This window comes from Neophocaena asiaeorientalis, unplaced genomic scaffold (assembly GCF_003031525.2).
Source record: "Neophocaena asiaeorientalis asiaeorientalis breed wild unplaced genomic scaffold, Neophocaena_asiaeorientalis_V1.1 scaffold77, whole genome shotgun sequence".
NCBI lineage: Eukaryota > Metazoa > Chordata > Mammalia > Artiodactyla > Phocoenidae > Neophocaena > Neophocaena asiaeorientalis.
Window position 1 is genome coordinate 6078028 of NW_020174645.1, and position 18127 is coordinate 6096154.

The window sequence follows — 18127 nt, forward strand, 5'->3', positions numbered from 1 at the left end:
GAAATGCAGCTGATTTTTGTATATTGACCTTGTGTCCTAGGACCTTGCTGAACTCATTTACTAGCTCTTATGTGTATGTGTGTGTGCGTGTGTGTGTATCCTTTAGGGTTTTCTATGTTAAAGCATCGTGTCATCTGCACAGAGAGAGAGTTTTACTCCTTTTTTCCAGTCAGAATGCCTTGAGTTTCTATGTCTTGTCAATCTGCCCTGACTAGACCCTCTGGGACAGTGTTGTCCAGTCCTAGTGAGAGCAGGCATCCTTGTCTGCTTCCTCTCTTAGATGGAAAGTATTCAGTCTTTCACCATTAAATATGTTCACTGTGGGGTTTTCGTAGACGCCTTTATCAGGTTGAGGAACTGCCCTTCTACTGCCAGTCTGTTGAGTGCTCTTATCATAGAGGGTAAGCCTTCGTTTTCTCCAGTGTAAAAAGAGGATAATTATCCCCACCATATGGGGTCTTTTGAGGATAACAACAGGTTGTGTAAAGATGTCTAGCCTGGGGGCTGGCACGTGTCGGCTGTTACCATTTGCAGGAGGCGCTATAGTCAGACTCACCTGGGCCTGCAGCTCAGCTTCGCACTCCGTGATGATGCCCTTGGGCAAGTTCTGTGACTCTCTCAGCCTCAACTTCCTTATCTCTACAGTGGGGATAATCACAGTACCTATTTCATAGGGCTGTTGCATCATCCCTGGCAGGTAGCAGTAGATATGACTTAGATCATAAGCTCAGGACACCAAAGCTTTGTGCTCGGGTAGATGACTGATAAAACGAAATGTGGTTCCTACCTTAGGAAGAGGTGATGTTATGAAAGCAGTACTGACATTTACAGCACCAAGCAAAAAAAGGTAGCATGTGATGTAAGTGACAGAAATGGAGCACTGGTGGTAGTTCAGAGTCCAAAGTGGGGCGGGCCAGGCCAGGGCAGGCTACGGAGAGGAGGAAGCATCGGGCCTTCCGGGGGGCGGGGGGAGTGCTCGCAAAGGAACAGAGGGAAGAAGTGCGGGGTGTGACTGCACAACCACAGGGAGTTCGTTTCGCCTGGAACCTGTAAGGGGAGACAGTGTCAGTGCTGAGCTGAAGGCCAGGCTAAGGGCAGGGCTTTGTTCTAAAAGAGCAGTAAGTTCTCAAGGGCTGGGAGGGGGCAGATTTTTTGACAAAAGGATGGGTGTGGTGGGAAGCTCCATGCTATTTCCTGAACTTTTCAGGCCAGAGCTGGGAAGTTTCACTGGGGAGTAGCTCAACTCTGACCCGTACCAGCTGGGCCCGCGGCGAGGCCCGGGACCACAGTCAGCGACGTTCTAGAGAAAGAATTCACAGCACAGGATCTGACAAATGAAAAGGGGGCGGGCAGGATGCTGTGGGGAAGGAGAACTAGAATGAGTCCAGTGTCCTACAAAGGAGGATGGTCTTATATGACATCACTTATATGTGGAATCTAAAATATGGCACAAAGGACCCATCTACAACACAGAAACAGACTCATAGAGGATAGACTTGTGGTTGCCAAGGGGGAAGGGGGGAGGGAGAGGGATGGACTGGGAGCTTGGGGTTGGTAGATGCAAACTATTACATTTAGAATGGAGAAACAACAAGGTCCTAATGCATAGCACAGGGAACTCTATTCAATATCCTGTAATAAACCATAATGAAAAGAATTTGAAAAAGAATGTCTACATGTGTATAACTGAGTCACTCGGCTGTACCGCAGAGATTGGCATGACATTGTAAATCAACTACACTTCAATAAAAAAGAAAGGGAGGATGGTCTTAGCAATGCCTTAATAAAAACGGGGAACTTTGGAAGAGGGGACGGGGGAGAAGGTGGGAAGGAAAGAAGAGTAAGAGGAGCTGACACTGGAGATGCTGATTATAAAACAAGCGCCCTGAACCCCTACAGTGACCCAGTGGGGCAGGCGGAATTACCGTGGGGATTTTTTTTCTTTTTGGCCACGCCTCGAGGCAAGTGGGATCCTAGCTCCCCAGCCAGGGTTCGAACCCACGCCCCCTGCAGCGGAAGCACAGAGCCTTAACCACTGGACCGTCAGGGAAGTCCCCAGGCGTAATTATTGTCCACATCTTACAGATTTTCGGGCCCAGAAATGTTGTCACTCGCAAGGCAGTCGGGAGCTAAAGGGTGAGGAGTTTGGATTTTTCTCTAAATGCGGCAGGAAGCCTCTGGACCATTAAGCAGGAGGAGGACGGTGTGTGGTAGGTGTCTTTAAAAGGATCGCTCTAGCTCTGGGGGGAATTGATGATAGAGGGCAGCGAGAGGAGGAACCTGGGAATGCACGCTGTCCGGACGGGTGGTGGCAGTGGGGGTGGGGAGAAACGGCTTGGTTTGAGCTGGTTTGCGGGACCACTGACAGGACCTCCTGGTAGATCAGAGGTGGGAAGCAAGGGAAAAGGAAGAACGAGGGTGCCATGTGAATCTCCTGAGTGACTGGGCAGATGGCAACGCCATGTAGGGAGATGTGGAGTATGTGGGAATGAACGCGTTCTAGGCCAGGGAGGGTGAAAGCTAAAGGAAGCCTGGTTATGAGGAGAGAGACTTGAGACGCTTCTGCGGGGAGAGGAAGGAGTCAACCGGAAAAAGAGAAAAGTGCGCGGGACGGAAGAGGCCACAGACGAGCAAAAGCCCCAGTGGAGAGGGAGGAAAGGTTCCATGCGAAGGCAGGTGTGGCGTCTGGTCAACGTTTCTTCCCATGAGACGTGCTCTTCCCCTGCGGGTCTTGCCCCCTCTGCATGGCTGACTCTTGTCCTGCTGGGTCCTGGCTCGGGGGCCACCTTCCAGGGGCCTCTCACTGACCCCCTCCCTGACCCCCTCCCCGACCCCCCAGCAGTCTCCCTGCAGCTCCTCTACGGCACCCCGTGCTTCTCCCCACCCCTTCGTACCAAGACAGACTTTTGTCGTGTCTCCAATAAACTCACTGTGTGTCCCCTGAGCTGAGTACAAATTCATCCTTCAGCACACGTGTCTTGATCAAAGTCTGGAGGAAAGAGAGAAAGCTGGGGGAACTTGTGGCAGGTGTTGTGGCGGGGCATGGAACTGGAGGATCCTTTGTCTATGGGGGGTGGGGAGGGTGTTCAGTTATGCTGGGGACTCAGGAGACACCGATAGGTTGGAATCTGGGCTGCGGGACAGATAAGGGGACAGGTGGGAAGGCCCCATCCCCGCCACAAACCTGTAATGGTACCAACCAGCCCTGTTCAGTCACATCCCCCAGGAGCGACAGTCAGTCAGACTAGATCAAGAGGTTAGACTGTTTGCTGTACAAACCCATATAAGGCATGAAAGTAGACGCTTAGAAAGCTTCTCCCCTTCTCTAAACAATAAGGGTTTTCTAGCTAATGATTCAGTGAAACAGAAAAGCTGATCAATCAGAACTCCCTACGCCCCAGGTTTCTCATCAACTGTGACTTGGTAGTTTTTCACAAAGCCTTCGGGAGTTTTCAAACGACCAACGTTGCAGGCGTAGATGCAATTCTGGAAACAAAAGCACATTTACTATTAACAGATGAAATCCATATGGTGTCTGGGATTTGCTTCAAAATGATGGCGGTGGGGGTGAGTTATATAGCAAACAAAACTGGCCCTGAGTTGGTCATCGTTACAGTGTATGACGGGTAGGTAGGGGTTCACTGCACTGCTCTACTTCTGGGTGTGCTGGAGATTTTCTGAAGTAAAAAGGTAAAACACGCATTGAGTATAATCCCAGCAGCCTACACAAGGCTAAATTCAGAGCTTGACATACAAAACAGAGCTACTAAAGAAGGTAGACTGTGTTCTATAGAATCAAGTCCACATCCAAGATGATACGCTCTCAAATGCCATTTGGAGACTATTCTAATCATATCTACAACCTGAATTACTGAAGTTGATGTTTTATATTAAGTATGTAATCGTAGGAGCCAACCTTAAACCCTGCAGGACACCCACTTGAGCTTGAGCTCTGCACCTGCTGCTTGCCTGCTCCCCCCCACCCCCCGCCCCGTCTCGTCAGGCTCCCCACACCCTCCGCCTGTCTGACATGGAGGTACTGAAGGGGCCGCCGGGCTGGTGGAAGGGCCTGGGGCTGAGGGCCACTGGGCGGGTGCCCTGAGCACCTGCTGTGCTGGTTCTGAGCTGGGCACAGCAGTGGCCCTGGGCCTCTTGTTCTGATGGGCCTCAGAACCTGGCGGGGAAGATAAATGATAATGACAAACATGACCAGCATCCGGAGGAAATACAGCTGCTCTGAGGTCTGACTTGGTGTGTGCACGTGTGTGCGCGTATGTGGGCGAGCGTGCATGCACCTGTGTGTTGGTGGGAGGAACATTAGGGCTGCTTTCTGAAGAACTGACATTTAAGGATTAAAATGGGAAGAAAGAATAGGAGCTATTCAGGAAAAGGGGTGGAGACAGGCAAAGGCCTGCACAGAGAAAAGAGGCCTTGGGAAAACCTGAAGAGTGAAACAAAACAAAGCAAGGAATGTTCAAGGAACTGAAAAGAGCAAAAATGAGCTTGGAAAGGCAAGTAGGGGCAGGATGGGTTCAACGGAGCGGGGTGGACTGACCTTTATCTGGAAACCCTTGAAGGGCTGCGTGGAGTCAGTGCTGTGGCCGGACTAGGACTTCCTCAAGCTCCCACTGACTATAAGGTCGAGGCTACAAGACAGAGAAGGGGTGGACGATACCATCGTGTGAACTTGAGAAACGATGGCAACTCGGACTTGGGTGATGATGACTGTGGGGCTGGAGAAAAGTGGATGATGTGTTTGGAAGACATTTGGAGGACAAACTCGACAGGACTTGCTGCTGGAGGAGGGGAAGGGGAGGGGAAGGACGTCACGGATAATCCTCCAGATTCGGTGGAGAGGCCCGTTACAGGATAAAAAATGAACCTTTAGCCTTCTGGCTCTGACCCATGCAGCCTCGCCACCTTGGAAACAACTTTGATTTCTTCCTCTATAAAATGGGAATAACCGCACCACCCACTCGAGAACTGTCCAGAGTGGGGCATGTGGCCCAGTGCCCGACACTGAGGCAGGGAAGCTCCAGTGCCCTGGTCTGTCCCTCTAGACACTCCGCTCCTCCCTCCCCACTTCCAAACCCTCTCTTCTTCTCCTAATTACACCCCAACTATCTTTAAAATCCCATACCTAACATGGGGCTGGGCTCAAAAAGTTAGAAGAACCAGGCTTCCCTGGTGGCGCAGTGGTTGAGAGTCCGCCTGCCGATGCAGAGGACATGGGTTCATGGCCCGGTCCGGGAGGATCCCACATGCCGCGGAGCAGCTGGGCCCGTGAGCCATGGCCGCTGAGCCTGCACGTCCGGAGCCTGTGCTCCGCAATGGGAGAGGCCACAACAGTGAGAGGCCCGCGTACCGCAAAAAAAAAAAAATAATAAAGTTAGAAGAACCAACTGGACACCCACTGATGAGGTCAATGGAAACCGAGTTCCTTCTAGCCTCAAGGAGTCCATGAGCCACTCACCTCTCTCAGGGTCCCTGGTTCTCACGGCCCCAAATCTGGCTTTGTGTCATGAAGACTTTTTTCCTCGGGGGAGGCGTGGGGGGTTGATCAAACAAGGGCCTGCATATGAACCCACTGCATCTTAGGAGATATGGATCCGGGCAGTTGTTCAGTGAAACAAGCCAGCAGCTCTGTAGAGGGGCCGGCAGCCTGAAAGGGGACAGCACGGCTCATCTTACAGTCACCCTGCCCAGCCCCAAGGAGCTGGGGGCACAGGAAGATGGTAGGGCTAAAAGAAAGGCTTTTAGATTAAACAGAGATCATCAACATCTCAGCACAACAAAGGGACATCTCTGCTGGTCAACTTCCCAGCATTTTCTGTCTACAGTGTCGGGTCAACAGTCAGCAGCCCCCCAGTGCTGGCCACGCTGGTGATAACCTGTTCTTTCTGGGCACCGGACGCTCGTGACTTCATGTGACCCTCGTGCCCACCCTGTAAAGAGGGCAGGGAGGCTGCTGCTTGCCCGAGTTCCACACAAGGAAACGGGTAGTTTTGTACAAGTACCCCTGGACTCTGTCCACCTGGGAAAGGCCTGGAGCACCTGGCCCTGGTGAGTTCACGGGCAGAATCTGTCCTGTCGGGCCTTTCGGCAGAGGCCCCTCTTTAGGACTGCAGTCTTCTAGGGCCACCTCCGGGGCCCCACTGCCTCAGGCCTGTCTCCTCACTCCCAGCCCCTCGGCTCCAGGCTGCACCCACTTCCCCCAAGGCTAGCACGAGTGAGCCAGGTGTGAGCATCACTCAGCTCTGATCTCAGTAACATCTCTTCCGCTGCTCAACAGGGTAGCAAAGACCACACAGCACAGGCTTTTCAAAAAAATACGGCTTTTTATTGTCTTGGATGCAAATATAGTTTTTGAACTGCATTGTAGTGTTGAATACAGCTGGTGGAAACTCGCTTTTCAACAGTGGAGCATAAAGGGCCGTCTCTGGATGGCGCAGGCCTGAGGGAGCCTCCGATTCACAAAACTCTTCTTGGGTTTTGTTTTTCTGCCCACAAGGGGTGACTGTCTCCTACCGGAGGCCTGACACAGTCACCAGAGCTCACAACAGAAAAAATGAACCATTTATACAATGAACTGAAACCCAAAAAAGGAAAAGAACGTGCTGTTTCAGCTGTGGCGTTACAAAACAAGCAAAACAAGCCGTGTGAACAGATTCAGTTAAAGCAGCAGCAGGGCACCTCGGGCTGAGGCCGTGGTCCAGCTCCCTCGCAAGAAACACAGCCTGGGCTTTGTGTCTCCCTGGTTGAGCCCTTCCTACCTTTTAACTGCGGGATGTAAACTCTACGGAAATGCATCAGACTTCAGTTTCTCCCAACCCTCTCCACAACCTCAACTCTTGACAGTGGCGCATCTCCGTTCAGAAACCCAGGAGAGAATTCTTCAAATTAGTGACACCCAGGGTTGACTCTGGAACCAAAAGTTGGACTGGGAGATGGAGCTGAATTTTGCTACATAATTATAAAAGAATTTCACAAAAATAAAATTCCATTAAGTAAACACCCACAAACACACACGCAGGGCAAGCGCACACGTGCGCGCACACACACACACACGCACACGCACAGTGAAAGCCAACATTCAACAGGAAAAGTTCCCTTTTCTTTATCAAAGGCTTATTTTCACAAGCCTCGACAGGAAACAGCCCTGTGTGGTGAGCTGGGAAAGCCAAGGCGTCAGAAGGAAAAGAAAACAGGGCAGGTGATCTGTGTGGAGGCACCCGGGGGGTCCTGAGGCTTCTCTCTGCTCCTGGAGCCCCTCCGATCCCCACACCTGCCTGCTGAGCGGGTCAAGGATACGCGACCACTGAAATGTACGTGTTGAAGGTCCAAGCTCCTCCACCCTCCACCCTCGCTGTCCTGTCCTGTCATCTGTGTTCAGACATGGTGACAATCCTCTTTCATGTACGAGGCACCAGGGGCATGGAGCCAAAGACCCCCGCCCACTGCTGCCCTTGAGCCCACACTGGGGCGCCCCAGCTCCCTTCCTTAGCAGGCCCGCCACCAAGGAAGCCAAGCTGCTCTGACAAGCGGTGTTCCAAGCCTGCCCCCCTGCAGCCCAGATGAGATAAAACAACCGAAGTGGGGCAGGTTAGCCAGCGCGGGGCTGGGTCCACACTGAGCAAGTGTGCAGGCCGCGGGCAGACAGGCCCCCTGGACAGCCCCAGCTCCACCCTGATGAGCCCTAGTTCAGCTGGACAGTGAGAACGTGTGATCTTGAAAACGACGACGAGCCTGCCGCTCGGACTCACTCATCCAGGTGGAGAGCCGGCTGTACAGGGAGGCGAGGCCCAGGCTGAGAGGAGGCCACCGCACCCCTTCACCTGGGGAGGGACAAGGGGTTTGGCCCCCACCCTGGGATGCCATGTCCCCTAAGAATCGAAGTTTCTCTTTCTATCGGCCAGAGCAATAACAAGCTGGAGGGCTGAGCGCTATCTAGAAAGGGAGGCGGGACCAGGTCACAAGGACAGAGTAGAGGGAGCTGGGTGCACGAGGTCACCCGCAGAGCCCTGCCAGTCCCTCCCCAACGAGACCTGGTGCTCACATCGACACTGACTCCTGACGCCGGGGCTGCTTCTTCCCTTGTGCCCTGAAAACCCCAGCCAGGTTGGGGGCCTGGTGGGAGAGGGGTGACAGCAGGATGTCACCCACCTGAGACCGAGGGAGGGACGGGCCAGCCAACTGCGGAAAGCCCCACTTTCCCTGCATCTCCCACACGGTGTCAAACAGCAACCAGCAGTGGGAAGGGAGGTGACGGCACAGAAAGATTTCACAGAAACACTTTCAGAGATTACGTGCCAGACGGGCTTTTTTTTTTTTTTCCTTTTCAGATTGATTTTCTTATTCTCCAAAGTGTCAGCATTTTTAAGTCTCTTTTACGGGAGGAGGGGCAGAAGGAGGGGTGAAAGTGAGTGTAAACAAACTACAGCATCCACTGGAGGCGGTCGGCAGGGTGGTCCCGGGGTCCCTGCATCCCGGCCTGGGACCCCAGGACAGAGGTCCAGGCTAGGCCCCCGTCTGGCCAGACTCATCAGGCAAGAATCCAAGACAAGAAAACTGCCAGGGCAAGAAACAAACGTGTCTGTAGTAAGAGATATGGCTCTGCAGCCCTACAGCCATGATGGTGAGCACCAAGAGAAACGGATGTAAGGAAATAGCTCAAAACAAAACATGCATCTAGTTAAACGTCTGCTGGGACACACACACACACGCGCGCGCACGCACACACACACACACACACACCCTTCAATGCCTCATACAACCTAACAGCCTTAAATATTTAAAAAAACAGAATCATGAACATTACATCAGCCAAAGGGAGGGAGAGGTAGGCCAGAGAAGGAAGAGGCCAATTTTATATCCCATGGAGCTAAAAAAAAAAAAAAAAAAAAAAAACTCCCAGCAAGGGGTGGGGAGAAAGCTAGTGATCTCAGAGAGGTCATGGCCGGGCCGAGCTCCGCGGCCACCACGCGGTTAACGAAGGCACAGGAACTGGGGCGAGGCCGAGGGCTGGACCCTCCACAAGCCCTCATGGCTGGAACGTCTCTGGCTTTCCTTTTTCCCTTTTGAGCCTCACGGAGTTCTTACCACGGTGCTCTTCCACTTTTGAGGGAGACCTTGTGTCCACTCCAGGGCAAGGCTGAGCTCCTGTCCTCCTCCCAGTGGAAATGAAGGGCTGGCCCGGCCTCGTGGCGTGCTCGCGCCTCAGGAGAGCGATCGGAAGGCCTGTAAACACGGGTTCTGGGGAGGTGGAGGGGTGCCGCCGAGGCACCCTTGACGGGGCTGGAGCACAGACGAGGAAGCAGGTGATCGGTCGTGACCCGTGGCAGGGGCAGTGGCACGGCCAGCAGCAAAGAGAGGACCCCGCCTCCGTCCTCCAACAGCCGAGGCTGAGGTGGGGCTGCCTGCCCCCCCGAGCACCTTCCACAGGCCTCCGGGATCCAGCAGGAGCCTCCGAAATGATCCAAGCTTCAGAGGGTGGCCCACAGCGGCCCCTCCTGGGGCCCCTGGGCTCCTGGTCTGCCCAGAGCTTGCCCAGTCTCCGTCTCGGGTCGGGAGGACAGAGGTTGAACGGGAAGGCTGCTGGCCTCTGAACTTCACAGCAGGACGTGAAAAGCACATTCTTTCAATGAGGAGGTACCCCTGGCTGGGCTTCCTGAGTGTTAGAGAGCATCCTTCCATCTGGAGCTGCTCTTGCAGACACACCGAGAGGAGGACGGGCCCGGGACCGCCCCTCCTGCCGTGCCCTCCTCTGAACCCTTCCAAGTGCAATTCCCACATCCGGAAACAGCCTACTGCCTCCTCCACCTGGACCAAATCTGAATACAACTCTCTACAGTCTGGTCTGGAGGCGCCTAGAGACAGCTCCAAGGCAGCCACCTTGGAGCTTGGTGTCAACATTCAATTTCTGCCTCCAAACACAAGACAGACGCTGGGTGTGGTGGCGTCTTTGGTCCAGGAACTGTTATGACTTGGGGCTCCCAGCTGGACAATCCAGACAAGGTGACCAGGCCGATGGCAGCACTGTGGAGCCTGGTCTTTCAAACACTGCACCCGAAGGGCCAGCAGCATCCATCAAACACGGCCGCCCGCCCGGCTGTGGCTCGGAAGCAGGTGGAGAAAGAGGAAGCAGGGCCCCAGCTGAGCCCCGCCACGCGATTCTCAGGCCGGTGTCACCACGGAGGCTGCAACGCCAAGTGGAACCAGATCAGGACAGATCGAAGTCCCGCCCGAGTGGCCCTCCAAGCCAGCAGCAGCTCCGCATCGCTTGTGCTTCCGTTCCTGTCTGCGGGCACACGCACCCACCACTTTGCACACGTGTGTTGCGGGGTTTCCCCGGCAGCCGGCCCTGCGAAGCCTGAGCAGACGTCCAATCTATCTACAAGGTCAGAGTCGGGGCAGGAAGGAGGATGCCTTCCAACCGCCCCACGGGCGCCTGAGAGGTGACAGGAGGCAGCGTGTGTAAGTCTCCAGACAGGAGCCGGGAAGGACCCTCACGTTTCCTAACTTGGGGGAGCGGGTGATGCCCCCTCTTGCCCCATCTGCTCCCCGCACTGCCGCCGTGGCCCCGACATCCCACCAGCAGGACAGGACAGGACAGGACAGGGACGGGCAGCGTTCCCCTTTGTTCCCCTTCATCCGGGCTACCCCGAGGGGAGGGGAGGTCGGTGACAGAGGTCGCTGAGTCAGAGTTCACAGCAAGGGTTCCCTAAGCTGGGCTACTGCTGTGGGCAGGACCCGAACCTGCTTCAGACCTGAGCGTGGCGTTCTGAGCGGCCTGGGCCGCAGTCAGAGGGAGGCCCGGAAGCTCCGCGTCAGGAGAGGTGAGGGGTGCGGGCTCCTCTCCACAGGCGGGAAGGGTCTCCACGGCTTCTCACGCGGCCACGCGCCCGCTAAGCACTGCTAAGACTCTCCAGATCTCTGGCCCATTCTGGTGACGGCCTCCGCCGCCTGCTCTGGCAGCTGGGACGGGTCCGTCAGGATGGACGTGGTGGTGCTCAGGTGCCGGAGGGTGTTCAGCACAGCTGCAAGACAGAGGGGGTAGCCTGCAGACACGGCCGGGGCGCCAGCTCCAAGCCCTCAGAGGACACAACACGCGGTTACGTGTGTACATCCCGCGTGGGGATTCTCAGGCCCCCAAAGCAGGAGAGGCACGGACACCAGGAGAGCCTCTCGCCTGAGGTCTGGACACTCACACCTCTGCCTTTAAGACGACTCCCCCAGTCCCATCTCCTACACTGCGGGTGAGCGGGGAACGCTGACCTCTTCCTGCTTGTTCCCCTGTCTTAGCATCACATCTCTACAGCCTTTATACACGGCCACAGCTCTTTTCGTTACTACGAGAATTAAACACGAAAATGTATCTGAAAATCCCTGATACGTGGCCTGGTAAGTAGTAGGTGCTCACTAAATGCGAGCTAGATCTGATCAAAGGGGCACACGGAGGTGGCAGGAAGTTGAGGAGAGGCTCTGGGAGCCCTTGCCCCCCGCCCTGCAGGGGCGCCTCTGGCTCGGCCTCGCCTCCCTGCCCCAGCTGTCTGCGGGTCACCTGCAGCAGAGCCTGGGTTTTCGGCAGCCCCGCCCGCGTCCAACCCACACAGCCCCACTCACTCGGCCTGAGAACCGGCAGGGAGCAGTGCTCGTCTAGCCAGCACAGCGCCGTCCGGTGCAGCTCCTCCAGGCTGCTGCTGGACACCACACCCTTGAAGGACTCAAACAGCGGCTTGATGATGACACTGAACTGCAGAGCACGCAGGTTAAAGAAAAGGGAAGCGAGCATGGAGAGAACGAAGTCCAGTCACAGGCTTGCCCGTGACCAACTCCCCTCAGGACTGGCAAGTAACTGTGCATAGTTGTGACGGGGCGTGGGGGGGGGAGAAGGGGAAGGAGAGGGAGAGAGAGACAGAGAGAGAGAGGGAGGGAGACACACAGAGAGAGAGGGAGGGAGAGACAGAGAGACAGAGGGAGAGAGACAGACAGAGAGAGAGAGACAGAGAGAGAGGGAGAAACAGAGAGAGAGAGGGAGGGAGAGACAGAGAGACAGAGGGAGACAGAAGCACAGACAGACAGAGGGAGAGAGACAGACAGAGAGAGAGAGAGAGACAGAGAGAGAGGGAGGGAGAGACAGAGAGAGAGAGAGGAGAGCGAGCGAGGGAGAAACAGAGAGAGGTCCCTAACTGTTCCTGAGCCCAGGTGGCGACCACAGTCACCACACTCAGCCTGATGCCAAGGAACCTGCCACTGACCACAGAGGTTCTGACTCATGCCAGCTCCACTCAAGGACCAGGACCAGAGCAAAGTTGGGGGACTGGAGCTGGTGTCTGTCGTCTCTTCCTTTAAAACCTGCCCTTTAGTGCACACAGACACCACCCGCCCTGTCAGAGTTGAGGCTGGAGCATCCATCCTCCCACGTGACCCCCTCCACAGCCCGTCAGGCCCCAGGCCCAGGCACGGCGACTGACCCCACCCCTGTGCACACTGTCCACTCAGAGGCACAGCGGTGGCTGGTGGGAGTGACAAGGGCAGAGCCTTCCCCCATAAGGGCCCTGCTGACATCTGGAAGGCCAAGTGCAGGGAGGCCTTGGCCCCAGAGACAGAGCCCAGCACTCAGGTATCCGTGCCTCGTTACAGCAGTCAAGGCCCTGCGGCACAAACGCAGAAAACAGCCTGGAGGGAACTGGCTTCAAATCCAGGCTCTGCCACTTAGTCGCTTTGTGAGCCCTGGTTTCGGGTGGCACCACACTCCCCGCCGCTGCCAGGACAGAGCTGGTGCCAGGACGTGTTAGACCAGATCCCACCTCCTTCCCACCTTATTGCTTCTGCCAGTGGCTCCAGCCTTGTCTTTACTTCTCAAGGACTCAGAGCGCAGAGCGGGCCTGTTCCAGGTCCCCAGGGAGCCCCAAGCCCGGGCGGGCACCAAGGACAGCCTGCTCCACACCGTGGGCCCGGCCAGGCCCCTCCCTCTCAAGACAGAAACTAGCATTACCTGTCTTGACAAACTCAATGACAACCATTTAGAGAGCATCTTCCTAAAGCAACTGAAGGGTCAGTGTCTGCGGTTTTAGTGCACTGCTTGGGGGGATGGGGGATGAGCAAAGAAAACCCAAAGATACAATCCAGAACTTCCAATTCTGCAGAGTCCGGCTTTTCACATATTCGTCAAACATGTCTCGCATGTGATCAAACTGGCGCCGGGTGACGGGGACACCCGTGGCAGGGAGCAGCTGCTGGCAGGAGCTGAAACGACAGGAAGAGTCCAAGGAAGCTCAGCGTGGCTGGGGGCCAAGTGGGCAGGCCCAGGCGGGGAGCCTGGGGAGGAGGAGGAGGGCAAGGGCTGCAGCGCTGAGCAGAGGCCTCCACCAGCGATGAGTGCCCCCCCGTGCCGTGCCAGCGAGGACGGGGTGCTACCTGAGCCCCCAGGCCCAGCCTCACATGATGGTGGTGTTGAGCTCCTCGATTTCCTCTCGCAGCCGCCGGGCCTCCTCCTGCATCTGGCTGCGCTCCTGCTGCAACTTGGTGATGTACTCCACAGTCTTCTGCAGCGTGATGGCGTGGCTGGTCTGCAAGGGGCGGCCGGGTCAGGGCGGCAGCGGGCGCGGCGAGCCCGCCATGTCCGCCCGTCCTGTCGGCCCTCCCCACCCTCCGGCCACTCACCAGCTTGGTGTTATTAGAGATCAAGCTGTTGAGGGTGTCAAAGCCCATCTTGATGTTGAAGCGCCTTTTCTGCTCGGCTGAAATGTGCTTCATCTGCCGGTTCTGTTGGGAAATCGACCCGTCACTGCGACACAGGGACCCCTCCCCTCTCCATCCCACCCCCACCTGCTGCCCAGATTAGGGGCAGATTGGGACCCTGAGGCCTCTAGAGAGCTATGTGGAAGGAGGGGCGACAGGAAGCTAAAAGGCTCCAGCGGGAGCCAGGAGGGGGACAGGACAGGACTAGAAAACCATCCCTGCAGGAGAGAGCACAGCAAGGGCCCGAGGCTGCTGTTTCGGACCCTCCCAGCCACCCTCACACCTGGACCCAGTTCTGACAGCTGCCGCCTCCTCCCTCTGCTCCACAGGGCTCAACGCTGGCTCCTGGGCTGAGGGCCACTGTCACCAAGGGGCTGGGGGTAGGTGGGGGGTGGGAGGGACCACCAGGCTCAAGGTTAAAGCAGCAAACCTCCCTCTTTCTGATGCCGCCCCAGCCTGGCGTGGGACACCCCTCAAGCCCACGGTTCTTTCCAGTGCGTCTCCAGTAAGGGCCGCAGTCATCCCCAAAGCCCTTGATGCGCTTCTCCTTGCCTCCCCATCCTTCCAAGGGAATCAAGACCCAACAGGTACCTTTAAAGCAGCCACATTTTTGGGGTCTGCAGAAGATTTCCCTGAGCAGTTGTTCTGGGGAGACTGAGGACTGGGGCTCTGTTCTGAAGCACACGGAGAGGCCTGCCCTGAGTTCGGGCAGTCTCGACCTGAGAAGAGCAGAGACTCCCCTTAGGGACCAGGCTGCACCAGCTGCGCACGACACCCACCCTGAACCTCCATGGCAGCCCCAGAGCAGAAACAGGAGGAACCCCTGCCAACAGGCGGGGGCAGGGGGTGGGTTCCGTTAGGCCTGACGGATGCCAGCTGGACGCTGCAGTCACAGGTCTGGGGGCTGCGAGGAGGCCTGCCTCCTGGGCCACCAGGGGCCCCTCTGCAAGGCCCCTCGGTGTCTGCAAGGCTGTAGTTCTCACCCTGGGTGGTGAGCACACGGCTACCTGTTCTTTTTTTTGTTGTTGTTCTTTAATTTCTACATATATGTTTTCTCACACCTTTTTCAATTGTACCCACCCCTGACATTTTTTAATTTAAAAAACCAAAGAAAAAAAAAAAAAAAACCAAAGCGCTATTTTACCCACAAAGAACATGGTGGAAGAAACCTGTGGCCCAGGCTCCAGAGACACCCGCAGGAAGCCCTTCCCTGACCCTCCCGGTCAGTCCCGCTTCACAGCACAGATGCCTCAGGCTCAGTCCCCTCTGCTCAGCTCTTCTCCCCACCCTGCTCTCAAGGCTCTAACCTCCGGGGACCCGCCTCAGTGGACAAGGTGCCGTTTCCCTGAGCCGGAGCCCCATACAGTATTCCAGGGCCTGACTCATAGCCAGTCTGCGTCTGTATCTTCCCAGATGAGGGTCCTTATTCTTCAAAGCCTGTCCTGGGACAAGTCCCTGTCTGACCCCTGTAAGTAGAGAGCCTTCCCCCTCGTGTCCTGCACTCCACCTCGGGAAGATGCCTCTGCACAGGGTGCCGGGAGCAGCTGCCATGGTTTTACCTGAGACAGGAAGACACCTTGGTCTCCCTCCGACCTGGTACCTGGCTTCTCCCCAACCCGCAGCAGCACAGCCTCAGGAAGATCATCTACCCTGACCTCTCAGCTCTTCAGACGTCACTGGGCAACATCAGTCCTACCCCGGCCACCTCACCGACGGAAGACCAAGCTGGGGAGGAAGGAAGGGGGCTCCCGAGGCGTGGTGCCGGCACACCGTGGGGGAGGGGAAGACCGGCCAGTGCCAGACAAGGCCGGGGGCTCCTGTGGCTACAGCAACACCAGGCTCATGCTTTCTGGAAACTGTCGACACGGACCCCTCCATTCCTTTTTTATTTTTAATTTATTTAATTTATTTATTTATTTTTGGCTGTGTTGGGTCTTTGTTGCTGTGCACGGGCTTTCTCTAGTTGTGGTGAATGGGGGCTGCTCTTCGTTGCGGTGCGCGGGCTTCTCATTGTGGTGGCTTCTCTTGCTGCAGAGCACAGACTCTAGGCACATGGGCTTCAGTAGTTGTGGCTTGCAGCTCTAGAGCGCGGGCTCAGCAGTTGTGGAGCTCAGGCTCAGCTGCTCTGTGGCATGTGGGATCCTCCCGGACCAGGGCTCGAACCCGTGTTCCCTGCATTGGCAGGCGGATTCATAACCACTGCGCCACCAGGGAAGCCCCACTCAATCCCTTTTGTGGATCAGAACTGGCAGCTCAGAGCCAGGCCTTTCTTTTTTCTTTTTAAATTTTTAAACTCTTTTTTGGTCACTTCGCATGGCATGTGGGATCTTAGTTCCCTGACCGGGGACTGAACCTGCACCCCCTGCGTTGGCAGCACAGAGTCTCAACCATGGGACCCCCAGGGAAATCCCCATCAGAGCCGGGCCTTTCTGAAGGAGGCTGAGCGATGTCTCCGCGAGCACACGAACTGCCTGCACTGCAACGCGCCGGCCGCTTTCCCTGGTTTATTCTGCCCTTTGCCGAGCGTTTCCCTAGCCTGGGCCACTGGCAGCTTCTCACCACCCGGCCTGGAAACCCAGGCTCAATCCCGGGCACCATCGGCAGCCTCCCCAGTCCAGAGCGGGCCCGTCACTCCACTCACGCGGTCCCAACCGTTCCAACCAGACAGCAGACTCACTGGCACCTGTGGCAGGGACCTGGGCGATGCCCCCATGTGGTGGGACCTGCTCGCCCTTTACCAGGGAGTCCGGCACTGTGCTGGGAGAGAAGAGCCGGGAGATGGGAGCAGGCTGGCTGCCCGTGCCGTGGCCAAGGTCTGTCACCAGGATGCTGCTGTGGAACTCTGTGACCCCAGGAGCCTGAGGGGACACAGGGGAGAGAGGTCACCCCCAACCACAGTCATGCTGGGTGAGGGCCACCCAAGGTTATAGGATGCTAAGGGCCTGTCTGGGCCACTCACCCTGGCGATGGCAGCAGGCGTGATGACCATGTTGGACTGGGACACGGTGGAAGCCAACATCCCTTCTCTCTTCAGAGGGCCTGAGGTCATGATCACTGCTTGGGGCTGTCCTGAAAAGGCAGCTGCCAGAACAAGGGGGAGGTGAGGGTGGCGGCCCACCTGGGGGCCCCAGGGCTGACCAGGCTGCACAGGGGGGGGGGGGGGTGCCTAGGAGCAGCACACAACCCCTCTGCTGCCACTGAGACGTCACCTCCTTGCTGCAGGGCATGGAGACAAAGTTACTTTTTTGCAGCTTCTCCTTGGAGGGGACAGATTACAGACCCGGGAAAGAGATGACCAGGACCATGTTTTTTTCAAACTGGGTTGAGACTAACTAAAAGAACAACACAGAATAGAAAAAATAGACTAGATCTACACATGTAGTCTTTCATAACCCTTCTGTCTCCTATCACAATGTGTGTGTCACGAGTTTGCAAGCCTGGGGACGGGAAACATCCCGGCGGGGGATGAGGGCAGGGGGAGATTCCCACTTGCTTCCCTCCACCTGACTCACCTGGGGCGAGGCAAGCATTCTTCAATACCAAGGACATGGGCTCTGGTTTGGGAGCAGGCACTATCTTGGGGGGCTGCTTGTGCCTTCCCCCAGGCAATGATACAGGCTTGGGGTGCACGAAAGTTAAACGGGGTTGAGGAGGCCCAACGGTTGGTGGCCGGCTGACCGGAGACAGCGCCAGGCCACAGGGGGACACGGAGGGGGTGGGATAGTGGGTCGTGATGATGAGGCCCTGGCTCTGGCTGAAGGTGGTGGCAGAGGCGTCGTGGGTGAGGGTGGCAGAGGCCGTATGGGTGATGACAGGGGGCGACTTGCTGACTTCAGCAAACTTCTGTGGCTGCAGGAAGGCAGGGGGAGTCGGGGGGTTCAGGGAAGTGGGGGGAGGAGGGCCTAACGGCAAGACGGGGGAAGCAGGTGCAGGGGCTGGGCTGGGCGACAGCAAAGGCATGGTGAACACGGGCAAGAAGGGCTGCGGGACACTCAGTGGTGGTGCAGAGGGACCTAAGTCTGCGGGCTGGAGAAAGGGGTCCCCCGGCTGGGAGGTGTGTTCACAGCCCTGCCCACTCGTGGGGTCCAGGACCGTGGCTGCAGGGGGTGCAATGAAGCCGTCAGGGAGGCTCGGGGTGGGCAGAGCGGTGGTCGGCAGGACGCTCTCCTAAGGAAGGAAGAGAAGAAGTGAGGAACGAACGCTGGAGTCACACTGCTCGCTGTCACTCTCCAGCGCTGCACACCACAAGGTCCGGCACAGTACCCGGCGCCTGGGACGGTGCCCCGGGCAGAAGGGACAGAGGTGACGTCTCCCAGCCCTGGGACTGCTAATCTGCGGGGGTTGGATCTGGGTCTCCCCAGGCATCTGCAGGGGTCTTGTTTCC

The 18127-nt window shown here is 56.6% G+C and overlaps 1 protein-coding gene across 3 annotated transcripts in view; it reads right to left on the reverse strand.

Annotated features, from left to right (window-relative positions):
- Window positions 1–6318: 6318 nt before the first annotated feature.
- MLXIP (MLX interacting protein) overlaps window positions 6319–18127 on the reverse strand; it is a 59643-nt gene continuing 47834 nt past the window's right edge. The window contains exons 9-18 of one of the 3 annotated variants that reach the window (XM_024758542.1): window positions 17256–17910; window positions 16703–16824; window positions 16385–16601; window positions 14335–14462; window positions 13666–13767; window positions 13444–13571; window positions 13125–13248; window positions 11623–11752; window positions 10767–11036; window positions 6319–10196 (exon numbers count right to left, since the gene is read on the reverse strand). In XM_024758542.1, coding sequence (XP_024614310.1) covers window positions 10915–11036; window positions 11623–11752; window positions 13125–13248; window positions 13444–13571; window positions 13666–13767; window positions 14335–14462; window positions 16385–16601; window positions 16703–16824; window positions 17256–17910 — 1728 coding nt within the window. In that variant the 3' untranslated portion in view covers window positions 6319–10196; window positions 10767–10914. Of the gene's footprint in view, window positions 11037–11622; window positions 11753–13124; window positions 13249–13443; window positions 13572–13665; window positions 13768–14334; window positions 14463–16384; window positions 16602–16702; window positions 16825–17255; window positions 17911–18127 lie in introns of all 3 variants that reach the window. The other 2 variants (XM_024758541.1, XM_024758543.1) reach the window with 2 other exon arrangements.